General features: G+C 36.5%; 1 protein-coding gene across 1 annotated transcript; it reads right to left on the bottom strand.

Moving 5' to 3' along the window:
- Window positions 1-5,417: 5,417 nt before the first annotated feature.
- On the bottom strand, window positions 5,418-7,705 carry LOC137709760 (NEP1-interacting protein 1-like). The gene is made up of 5 exons (XM_068448745.1): window positions 7,024-7,705; window positions 6,336-6,514; window positions 6,107-6,190; window positions 5,821-5,988; window positions 5,418-5,713 (listed from the first exon to the last, which is right to left on the bottom strand). The coding sequence occupies exons 1-5, from the start codon at window positions 7,181-7,183 to the stop codon at window positions 5,591-5,593; spliced, it is 714 nt and encodes a 237-aa protein (XP_068304846.1). The 5' UTR covers window positions 7,184-7,705; the 3' UTR covers window positions 5,418-5,590.
- Between the last annotated feature and the right edge of the window lie 4,713 nt (window positions 7,706-12,418).

Below are 12,418 nucleotides of genomic sequence, written 5' to 3'. Positions count from 1 at the left end.
GTGAGTTGTACTCACCTCCCCTATCACTTCTCAGTCTTTTGATTTGGTATCCACTTTGCAATTCCACCGTTGCCTTGAACTTCTTGAATATTGTGAATACCTCAAACTTAAACCTTATGAAATACACCCAACACATATGTGAGTAGTCATCAATGAAGGTTAGGAAATACCTGTTTCCATTGATTATTGTTGTTTGCATTGGTCCACACACATCCATGTGAATCAATTTGAGTGGTTTTGTTGCCCTCCAAGCTTTTCCAGCTTCAAATGGATCTCTGTGATGCTTGCCAAACACACGCCCTTCATAGGTTTCATTTCATTGATCCATCTTTGGTATACCTTGCACCATTTCATGCTTTTGCAGATTTTGTAAGCTTGTCATGTTTAAATGACTAAGCTTCTTGTGCAATAGCTTCATAGAACCTGTCACACTTGATTTCCTTGCCACTCCTTCTAGGTATTTCAGCATAAGTGGAAAGCTTCTGTTTTTCACTTCCACTCTAGTCATTAGGTTTGATAGGGACCTATCATCATAAATCTCGACCATAGTTTCCCCCGAAGAGTAGGAAATAGCTATGCTCTATCATTTGACCTACACTAAGTAAATTCTCATCTAATCCAGGCATTAACATCACCTCCCTTATGCATCTTCTTCCTTTCTTGGTGTTAATGACCAGAGTTCCTCTTCCAGTGGCTTTGACAATGTTTCTATCTCCCATTTTCACTTTTCGAGTGAAGTTTGTGTCAATATCAATGAGTAATGACTCATGTGCAGCCATGTGATTGCTGCAGCCATTGTCAATGTACCACACTTCATTGTTTTTCTCCACTTTTGCATTGAAAACACAAAACTCATTTGTTTCTTCTTCCACTTGATTTGCAAAGTTCACTTGCTGCACATTCTTTGATTTGCAATCCTTCATGATGTGCCCGAACCTGTTGCATTTGTGGCACCTAGGTTTGTCCTTGAACCAACACTCTCCAAGATGGAATTTGTCACAGTGCTTGCATTGCTGCTTGGTTCTTAGACCTTCATTTGAGTAGCTACCTTGGTTAGGTCTAGAGTTTTGATACCCCTTTCCTTCCCATTTCTTGTTCTTGCCCTTCCGCTGTGGTTTTTGTTTGCTTGCACTAGCTTGACTACTAGATCCAACATTGAGTGATTGAAAAGCTTTCTCAGGTGCAAAATCAGCATACCTCTCAAGCCTTTGGTTAAAAGCTCTTAAATATGCCATCACATCTTGTACACTAAGAGTTTCGGTGTCTTTGGTTTCTTCAATGACACTCACTATTGAATAATAAGGTTTTGTCAAACTAATCAACAGTTTCTGGACAATTCTTTCATTAGGCAGTTCCTCACCGTATGTTTTCATCTTGTTTACAACATCAAATAGCCCAGTAAAGTAGTCTTTTAACAGCTCACTCTCCATCATTCTTGTATGCTCGAAATCTCTTCTAAGGGATTGAAGTTTTATCTTTCTGACTTTGGTGTCTCCTTTGTACTCTTGTTGTAAAACTTCCCAAGCTCCTTTTGCACTCTCTTCCTTTGCTATCCTCAAGAAAATGGTGTTTGAGACAACACATTGGATGATTCCAAGTGCTCTAGCATCCTCCATCTAGCTCTGCTTCAGTATTTTGAGTTGTGTTTCTGTGAGGTCCTCTTTTAGAGCATTAACCTCCATCTCAGGTAGTTCATACCCGTATTGAACCATATCTCATAGATCATAGGACTTGAAAATGGTTGTCATTCTTATTCGTCAAAAGTCATAGTTCTCCCCATCAAAGACTAGAGCTTTTAGCTCACTGCTACTACTAGATCCCTTCATTTTCAGGGTTGTTTATTGGTTGTTGTTGTTGAGGACACTACGTAGGCGCTCCCAAAGATCTCAACGTGCATAGATTACACCCAGAAAGTTGTAAGATCAGAAACTAAGCTCTAAGGCCATGATAAAGTTTGTTTGTTTTGGTGTGTTTTTGGTTGATTGTTTGGATTAGTTTCTTAGGGTTAGAATGGCAGAGAATGGAGAGGACTTTTGGAGTGTGTTTTATTAAGTAAAGGAAATCTTGTAGGGTATGGTGCATTGCCAAGACCCATACTTCCTTAAGGGAATGATTGACAAGAGACTTAAACAACTCTTACATCCTTACTACTCCAAATTAAATCCTAGCCCTTCATTTGGGTTTTAAGCAATCTAATCTAGACTGTACACTTGTCACTCACACACTCACACATACATTTAAACAAAGAACTAACCGTTGGAGGCTTTAACCCTTCATTTCTTCTTTCTTCTTCGATGCAGACAGTAGCCATGCTCGGGAGCTCCTTGCTGTCTTTGATCCCTCGACTCCAGGAGCTGTTTAGCTTCCAACAAAAAGTATGTATCCACAAGAACATATAAACAAAAAAATACCTTAACTGTGAAGCTACCAAGAATAGGACGTTATTATAAGTCATACATCAAAATATTGACAAGCTATTATCACATTATTTTTACAAGAAATTTTGACTCTTGAGTTTTATATGTTTATCAAAACTGATGTATAATTCATTTTAATTCTTAACCTCTTATGTGTTTATTAACACATATGTAACTAAAAAATGTGAGTTTTCTTTTAAAATTCGTATTGATACTTAAAAATTAAAATCAGATCAAGTAAAGGGGATTAATTGATCCAAATCTTGTTCTTTACTTCTCATATTTCTAAGTTTCTCAGTCCATTACTCATGTAAAGTAAATATGTCAACAATTTTGTACGTAGTAGTTATAACAACTTAGTTGTATGGAAGATATCTCAAGTTTGATTTGAAAAAAAAAAAAAAATGACACACACGCACACATATAGATAAATCTGTCCAACTCATTGTAATTTTGCATATAAAACCTAATTCCTAAAACCAAATCATCCGATGTTGTTAACTACTATTAGTAAAGTTTTGTACTTGCAAAGATGTGAGATGCATAGTGTTAGAAATTAACGCTACCACAGATGATAGGTCTACAATATAATAATATGGTTATGGCCCGCACGTTTTATTTGAGAGTTCTAAATTATTCATGTGGTAGCTGAAGTTCTTAAGTTCTTATGACTCTCTTGTACTAGTAATACTCTATTTATTTATGTTATGGGGTTAGGCAATGGAGCAGCTCAATGGCTGTTGGCTACAAGATATTTTGTGTTTGCTTTAATGTTTTTTATGTGCGGAGATTCTAATCTACAACCGATATACATTCTTATATGTTTATAATTTTGATCACGTAATATGTTTATGTGATGATCGTTTATTATTCATGAGAATACACTTATGTGGCGCTCAAGAATCTCTCCCTTAAGCTTTTTACAGCGGGCCGAAACAAAAAAGCATGTTACTAATGTATTGAGCTTATATTGGAATCGTATTTTTACAGTCGGTAGGAATATTTGAGTGTAAACTACTAGGTTTTTAAGTGTGACTCCAACAATTACTGAACTTAAACTAGTGTAGCATTAATGTTATAGGTCTCAAACTCAAACTGACAAATTCCTATATATAAATATCACACTCATTCAAACTACTATAAAAAGCTTTATTTGATATCCGTACTACACTCAAATAAATAAAATAAAACAAGCGACTAAACTGAGCACTGTCTGGATTATTATTATTTATTTGAACAATCCGAGGAATCTCTTTTCCGTAATTTAATTTCCTTATCTTATTAGTGGTAGATGACAAGGGAACCGAATCCCTTACGGGCCCAAATAAACAGTCTGCTGAGTAAGGGATCCAGGCCGTTGAAATTTGATCAAACGGCTACAATTATTATAACTTTAGAGGGCTCCCTGTTTGTAGTTGTTAAATCAAATTTCAACAGTCCGGATCCCTTGCCCAGCAGGCTCAGCTTTATTGGGTTCGGAGGGGATCCTATTCCGATGACAAGGTTAGTTTTAAGATTTGGTCTGCTTGTTTAATAATTTACAGGTACGATATATTCTTCACAAGTGACTTGAGTCAGACTTCATTCCAGTCTTGCAAGAATAAGAATGAAAATTTGATAACCGTAGAAAAACAGGAAGAGATTTTACCTACTTTGTTTGGTTAGAAAGTTTGTCATTGCTTGTTACATTGCACAGAGCAATTCCATAAAAGGCCATAGAAACATCATATATTCTTGTTGATGTCATGTAGTAAGGGGTGTGCGGATCCGCACACCCCTTTTTACTTCTTATATACCCTTTGTTAATTTCTGTTCGTTAATCTTTTTCAATTCATACGATCCAACAGCCGAAAATTAGAATGGTGTGTGAGAAATAAAATATGTGTGGATATCACGTCCCGTGTAGTAATAATGAAGTAAGATCGACACATTACTACACGTGTGATCGAGCGGCATGGATATGATCCGGCCGCCCAACACAGTAAACTGTAGATGCTAAGCGGACTTAATTCGTATTTATGTTGTTTCATGCCATTATAGTCAATGATGAAAAAATCATGGCACAATTTTCTCCATCTGAAAACTCCTGTTTACTTATGGTATTTAATCATACTTTGATTTATTCAATTCAAATATCAAAACTAAAAGAAACAAAATACGTGAGAAAGTGACTTCCCTAAAATCATAAGTTATTCTTTTCGGGACACCATATACACACACAAATGGCTTTTTTATTTTGTTCTTGAAAAAATGGCTTGGAAAGAAAAGAAAACACAACATACACATGAAAAAAACACAACCATATTTAAAAGAAAAATGTTTTCTACTGTGATATAAAGTTCCTACCTACCTGATGAGACAACTTCGTCAGCAAAATTTACACCAAAATATGTCAATTGTTGGAGCCAACTAACACTCAATCAGTTGCACCAGAAGAGAAATTATTGGGTTACGCATTATGTTAATGGAAAGTTAAGCCCAATTGCTCTGTGGATTAAAGTGGGATTATGGAAAAGATAACTTTTAACTCATCTTTGCAGAGTGAAAAATTTGTAACTCATATAATTAAAAGCGTTTACTCTTGCACACGAGATCATGTATTCGAATCTCCCCTCGCATGATAATGTTTGACCTAAAAAAGGACTTATCCTTGTAAGGGGAGGCATGGTGGCATGCACAACAGGTGAGACCATGCTAAAATAGTTATTGACATCTTTACTTGTGCAGACAAATCTGGCATTGCAATTGAAAATTCCTAATTCAACTCAAAGTCATACAGACCCTTATAAATGGGCAAAATTTTGTGTGGCGTTCCAGAGCATAGGATTCTCCGAGCTTTTTCCAAGATCTTACGTTTAAAAAACCAGGAGTATCTCATACTCCAAGACACCGTAAAAATCCCATGTCTGTCTTGCGAGTACAAAAAGTAGGATTACGACAATGTCCTTGCAGTGCCTAAGGAGTGCTGTAAAACAGTTAAAGGGAGGGGATTCTGTGCAATGAAAAGGTTTAAAACTACCACAATCAAAATTTTTATACATGAATTCACAATGTAGCATGAAGCTACTGGAGCAGCCTGGTGAACGACGGTACAGATGAAAAGGGTACAAAATTTGTATAATTCAATAAACAACTTTTTACTCATTTGGTAATTTACAGGAAGATCATCAGATTCACAGATCCCTTCTGCAGAGAGGGCATGAGCCATGCCTTAGGAGCCACTTATCTATACAAGGCAAGTGAAACATGTGATGGCAGTGTGGCAAACTTCTTACTGTCTCTCCAAGCTGAAAATCCTGATCATGTAAAAAAAAATCACGATGTCAATAGCTAAAAGTTCGAAACTGAGACGAATTCTCTCGCTTGTGAGCGAAAGACCGTTTTTTAAGAATTTTTTTTTTACCTGAAGGCAAACTGAACAGGAGACTTTCTCCCCAGAAGCATCCACGTTGTTGTGGCAGGTGATTTTGATCTTTGGGATCTTTTCAACTGAATCTCCGGGCAACCCTTTGGAGCCGCCAGTGTCGAAGATGTTGGGGATCTCGTCAAAGCTTGATTCCACATCACCCATCTGGTTAAAGCACAGCAGAACGACTAGTAAATTAGTAATTAGCAAGCTCATGAATGAGCTGAGCCTCTTGGAGTTTATGTTGCCTCACATAAGACTAGCATCTAAGCATTGATATTACCTGACTTTGCACTGCACTTAACATGGCGGGGCCAATCCGCTCGCGGACTAATCTACCGCTTAGGAGACTAGCAATGACATCAATCTGCATGGAATAGATTACACGAATTAGGCACCCGTAATAATGGCATTTGCTACTTAATATTCTAATAAACCAAACATTTGCGGCAATTGAACGGTGACCACCTAACCATATAAATAATGGGGTCCCCAAAATCTTAATTGCTCACCAAATACAGAAGACACCCAATTCCTGATTCATCTGATTGCCAAAGAATAAGGGAAGATTCAAACACTTCAATTGAAAAAACAGCTCCTGATATTGCTCCAACTGCAGCTCCTCTCACAAACCCACTCTCAGTTTCTTGCCCTATCAAAGCTCCAGTCATTGCTCCTAACACGGTGCCCACTGCACACAAATATTACCATTTCATTGAGTGAGAATCTTAACATAACATACAATTCTCCTCTGTATCGTTCCAATTTTATCGCATGTTCCCAAAAGGACAATATAACATACACTTCTTAGTTTCGAAAACGCGCTATGTTCCAAGGATCCAGACACAAATACACAAATATTGATGAACAAACTTTCCCAAAATAAAACCGTTTTGTCATCAAGTAAAGTTATTAACTTTGATTGGAGCCAGAATTTAACAAAACAATGGCATATGAAATTCAACTCAATTCAATTCTCCCCACAAAATTCAGGAATCCAAATACATGCAATTATTGGATTCATTTCCTCTGTCACAGATACAGAAACCCAAATGATTTTTCCTGCAGAAATTATTAATTCCAAGAGCCAAAATCCAATTCATTGCAAAATTTCCACCCTTTAATGCAATAGCAAAAGAAAGACAACTTCTTTCAATGAACAAGCAGAACCCAATTCAGAAAACAGAAAATAAAACAAACCTAATGCAAAGAAGAAGGTGAAGATCGCAGAGAAAACGTTCCCCAGAACCGCAGAGACGGCGAAGTTGCAGAAATCCTTGACCCGTTCGATGAAATTACCCAACGAAAACGAACAGGAAGGAGAAAAACGAGATGGGTGCGCAATAAAATCCATTGCCATTTGCGTTTATAGAAGAAGAAGGCTTTTCGGTTTGTAGCTGGATGTTAGTTGATCTTAAAGCAAAAAATATGAATTTAAAACCCTTTTTAAACTATGAATATCTCCCTGCACATGAATATATATAAAGGAAAGAGGGATGGATCATGGATGGATAGGTGAAGAAGAGAAAACCACATCGACCAGCTCGCATTTAAAGCTCTTTTTTTTTTCTTTGACAAAAATCTCTCTCTGCTTCTCTCTCTATCGCTTTCTCTCTCTAGTTTATTAAGCTCTGTTTTTCTTCCGTTACAGCTATATTTGCTCGTGGATAAAAGCAAATATAGGCTTTGTAGAAAAAGACTGGTAATTTTGGTATCAGAAAATACATGTGAGAGAGGAGAGAGAGGAGAGAGGGAGAGAGACCCGATATTAAGAAGCGTCTGCTTTGATAAATGATCAAGTTGTTCAGGCTTTAAAATCGTCCCACAAAACCCGTCACCTGCAAATTGATTTTTAATTTTCCATCACCCATTTTTCAACCAAGAGAGAGAGAGAGAGTCAAGGGTGTGGGGTTGGGTTTTTGTATGCTTTGGTGACAGTTTGATTGGCCACCGCTGAGGTTGGTTTAAATCCACAGGGTACGCAAAAGGCAACGAAAATATCTTCTTCTTCTTGCAATAAATTTTTTTATTATTATTCTTTAAACGTTATTAAATATTTAGGTTTAATTGGGTTGCTTTGGTTAATACGTTTTGCCTTATATGGCATGTTGCCGATAAGTCCTGCCTGCCACCTCAACATGGGAACAACACATAGGTGCGTTTTTAACTTAATATTATTTTAGATTCAATTGCAGACAACCAAAAGACGTGGCAGATTGAGGAATGTTGAAACTAAATGTATTATATTCGTTTTGTACAGGTGGGAAGAGCTAGGGTGGGTGGGGGAAGAGCGATTTCCCTAATTGGATATAGGGGGGGATAAATTTTTATAAATAAAGAAAATTAGTATTGTATTTTTCAAAGTATCCTCTAGCTTAAGAAAATTTTTACAAGGTGAGATAAACATGTTTGTTATTAAACAAATATGCGTTAAAATTCAAACAATTCAAACTAGTAAATGTACAAGAAACGATGAGAAAACTGATGCAACAAAAAGATATGATTTGTAAACTGTATTATATAATTTTGTATTGTTAAACCAAGAGAATTAGGAGTAGTGACTAAATATATGATGGGTTACATTCGAAAATCAATAAAAATTACATGTAAAATTTTAATTTTTTTTACGGAAAGCTACATGGGTTATAGCCCAGGGTAGCCCTTAACATGGCTACGCTATTGGTGACAAATCAACTCATTAGGTTGTTAATGGTATTTGTTAAAGACCTATTTAATTTGATATTACCATAATATACAAATGAGATTAGTAGTGATAATGATGGTGTAAGGTGAAATCAAACTAAATGAGTCTTTATGGGTATCTATTAACCGCCCAATGTGTTAATTTTGCCACCTCTAGTTAAAAGTATGCATCTTAACATCTGAGATCTTACTTTAGAATTTATGTTTTCCTAATAAGTTTTCTACAAAAAAACAAAAAAAAAAAAGTCATTACTTAAATGATTTTTGTATACCCCTTTTCTCTTTCTACACTCGTATTTTCCTTTTGCATTCCTTCATTTGTATTTACCTCTTAATTATTCTTTCATTTATTCGATTTAGTAAAGAGAAACAAACATATAGGTGCAGTAATCTCATCATGTACACATGCAAATATATACTAAACTTATAAATTTAGCATTTGTGTGGAGTTATTTGAACTTGAGTGTTGAGAAGTCTTTTAAAATATTTCATAAACAACTGAACTACTCTACAAACAGCCAAAATAAAATAAAGATGTTACCAGTCTCTGGCAGTGAACTTATGCGAAAGAGAAAAGCAAACAAGAAAATCCGAACGAAGTGCAATCGGATTCAAATATGAATCAAACTTGTGGAAGTAAAGCAAGCTAGGATTGGTTCTCTAAATTCGCCTACAATATGCCTAAGTGGCTACACAACAACTAGAGAGTAGAGACATTCTACTTTTGCGATTTTATTACGTCATTTACTGGCTTTTATATTTTATGGGGAATGCATGCATGCTTGCATGCATCAGAAATAAGGACGACCACACAGTCAGTGCATGCACCATGCAGTCTCATTTGAGACGTGGCTTTTGAAAAATACTAAGACCACCAAAAAAGAACTTCCGACAACCATCTCATCAAAACACGCGGTTGGAAGAAGAAAAGCCAATCTTCTGGAAAAGTATCCAACTGAATTTAGGCGACTCCTTCGATCTTGGTCTTCGAGGCTTGCATGGTTTTTTCCCAATGCGGACCATCTCACACCTTCTAACCTCCTAATTAAAGCTAGCTACTTGTTTTTCTCTTTCGACTGCGCTGAGTCATTTGATTATGCATGAACGAGTGACTTTTAGCTGTTAATTTAATATTATAAAGTATTTTATATTGTAACTTGCATAAATGTGAACGATTGCATTTAACATTTAACTATGGCTACTTATTATATATCCATTATGATCTTTGACAAAATAATAATAATAATAATAATAATAATAATAAATCATCCATTATAATCTTAAAAGGAAGATGCATGAATTATTCAAAAGTCCTGTGTCATGTCCAATTTTGTAGATTTGCAATGGCAACCGACAACAATAATACATACCTCTAGAAATTAAATCGCACCAAAAAGGAAAGAGATATTGTATATATTACGTGCATGCATATATACATAATGCATGTAATTGTTTTGAAGTTGAAGTCGAGAAAGTTTGAAGCACTTTAATGAAGCTAGAACTTTCTTTTCTTCTTTGCCTTTCGTTTAAATTGCCTTCACCACACGACTAAATTATTAAGATCCACTAAGTTCGTGTCTAGCTTTATCATAGCAGTTAATTATTACTGAAGATGCACATAAGCTGATGCATTACATATATTATATTAGTTAGTTCCTATATCATACTCAAAAGAAAGTCCAAATGAACTACTATATTTTGAAAAATACTAAGGAAATTCTTTTAAAGTGAGATTTTTTATGAACTTTCTGTCACCTTACAGTTTTACATTAATTTTTGTGGCAACATTATAAAACAGAATAAGATCAAGCGAAGTACATAAAATTTCTCATATATTTCTACCTAGATGGAAAATGTACATGAAATTTTCACTTCGTATATTTTTGAGTGTGTCAAACGACTGAAATGTGATTTATAAAATATAAATATAAATATAAATTGATATTTTTATTTTGGGTAAATCTCAGTTTACTATTTTTAAGTTTCGTGGTTTTCAACATTTGGTATATGAAATTTTTTTCGTCCAAGAATTATATTTAAAGTGTTAATTTTGTTAACTGATGATGTGGCGCTCATGTAGACAATGACTGAACGTCACGTGTCATTAAGGCGTCCACGTGGAAATTCACAAAAAAAAAAAAAAAAAATGGTCATCTTCGACCTCCCCCGACCTTCCCTTCCTCCCTGATCCCTCCATTCTCTCCTCTGCACCAACCCACCAAACCTTCCTCTCCTCCACTTCTTCGTCGCTACGGAAACTGTACTAAGGCGTCGTTTGCCGGGTCGCCACCGTGTTGAAGACCCGGTACACCTCCCCGGGTTTCCAGGCAGTCAGACTCGCTCTCTTTCAGTTCTCCCATTCCCTCATTTCCGACCCTTTCGAGAACGCCCATTTGCTCGTTTGCATCGTCCTAATCCCCAAAATCTTTCAATTTTCAAAAAAATTGCCACAAACTAAACAATCCCAAAACGAAAAATAAAGAAACCCCCAATTCACCTGCAAAAGAAGCTCATCCACCAATAACCCACAACCGGACTCCGTCCCTTGAATCTCTAACACCCCAGACCCATCCAACGACGCCGTATCCTCCTGTTCTCGCTCTTCCATTCTATGCTGCTGCTCCTCCTCTCGTTTCCGCTGAAGTTGCCACTCCCTCTCCTCCATTGCGCGCAACGTGCTCGACAAAAGTTCCCACTACTCGATCTCTGCCTGGTACTTAGCTCTGAGTTTGAGAAGAAACTTCCTCCTCCGCTCTCTCCGGAGTTTCTGGGGATCCTCCTGTAGATCCACGGCGGACAAGGACCGTGGAGCCGGTGAGTCGGCATCTGGGTTGAGTCTGCGCCGCTTCCTCCACTTGAAGACGAAGCCGTCGTCGTTGCAGACCTCCCACTCTTGGGCGTCCACCCAAGCTGCTGCAGACTACATTACCGCAAGAAGCCATGAGCGGGAAAAATGAAAATGGATGGTGGCGGGTGGGTATCAGGGAAGGGGAAGGTGGGGTGGGTGAGGGGAGGGATAGAGATTTAACCCTTTTTTTTCTATCTTTTAATTTTTTTTTTTTGAATTTTTAACTTTAACGTAGACCCTTTAATAACACGTGATGTTTAATCATTGTTAACATAGAGTCACGTCATCAATTAACGGAAGATTTAACAGTCAAATTGACGGATGTATAAGACTGTCCCAAAATTAACACTTTAAGTATGACTCTGGAACGAAAAAAACTTCATATACCAAATATTAAAAAATACAATTTGATAATAGTAAACTGAGATTCACCGTTTTATTTTCTTTGTAAATGATAGGATAATTTATATTAAGTTGATTTAGATGCGGCATGGATTCGGAAACAAATGTCTGCAGGAACGTACCGATGTCCAATCGTATGTTGTGACCCTTTTCCTTTGGCCAATAGATTTTGTGTTCTATAATCCAGCGTTCTAGAATCTTTCTATACCACGTGCTATTAATCAGTTGGAGGAAGAGTCATACATGCATGCATATATTAACGTCAAATGCTCTCTCACGATTTCTCAATCTTATTTCTTCCACTTGATTAATTGGTGGTTAAGCTAAACAATGACCAATGATCGTGTCATGATCGTTGAAGACGCAATTAGTCAATAAATTGTATTACAATCAGGTGCAGACCTCTACAAAAAAGAATATATATGTATATTAATATCAAGGACACTTAATTGTTGGTTATCTTTTAAGGCTAAAATTTGAAGTAAATTTACGGTGTATTTGACAGATAATCATGTAAATTTTCGGTGAATTTGACAGATAATCATGTAATATTTGGTTATCTTAATTGTTGGTTTACCTAACGAACTAAAGAAAGAAAGAACAAGAAGTATTTCTAATTGGAACCCACATAAGAGATATGTG

The sequence above is a fragment of the Pyrus communis genome, chromosome 1 (genome assembly GCF_963583255.1).
Source record: "Pyrus communis chromosome 1, drPyrComm1.1, whole genome shotgun sequence".
In the NCBI taxonomy this organism is placed as follows: Eukaryota; Viridiplantae; Streptophyta; class Magnoliopsida; order Rosales; family Rosaceae; genus Pyrus; species Pyrus communis.
This window is presented reverse-complemented; position numbering and strand designations above follow the sequence as displayed.

What these genes read in the sequence shown, in the direction of transcription:
- LOC137709760 (XM_068448745.1), bottom strand. Translation starts at nt 7,183, where the DNA reads ATGGCAATGGATTTTATTGCGCACCCATCTCGTTTTTCTCCTTCCTGT. An exon ending in TTGGGTGTCTTCTGTATTTG is followed by an intron (nt 6,191 to 6,335) that starts GTGAGCAATTAA and finishes TATTCCATGCAG; the next exon opens with ATTGATGTCATTGCTAGTCT. An exon ending in CCTGTTCAGTTTGCCTTCAG is followed by an intron (nt 5,714 to 5,820) that starts GTAAAAAAAAAA and finishes TTACATGATCAG; the next exon opens with GATTTTCAGCTTGGAGAGAC.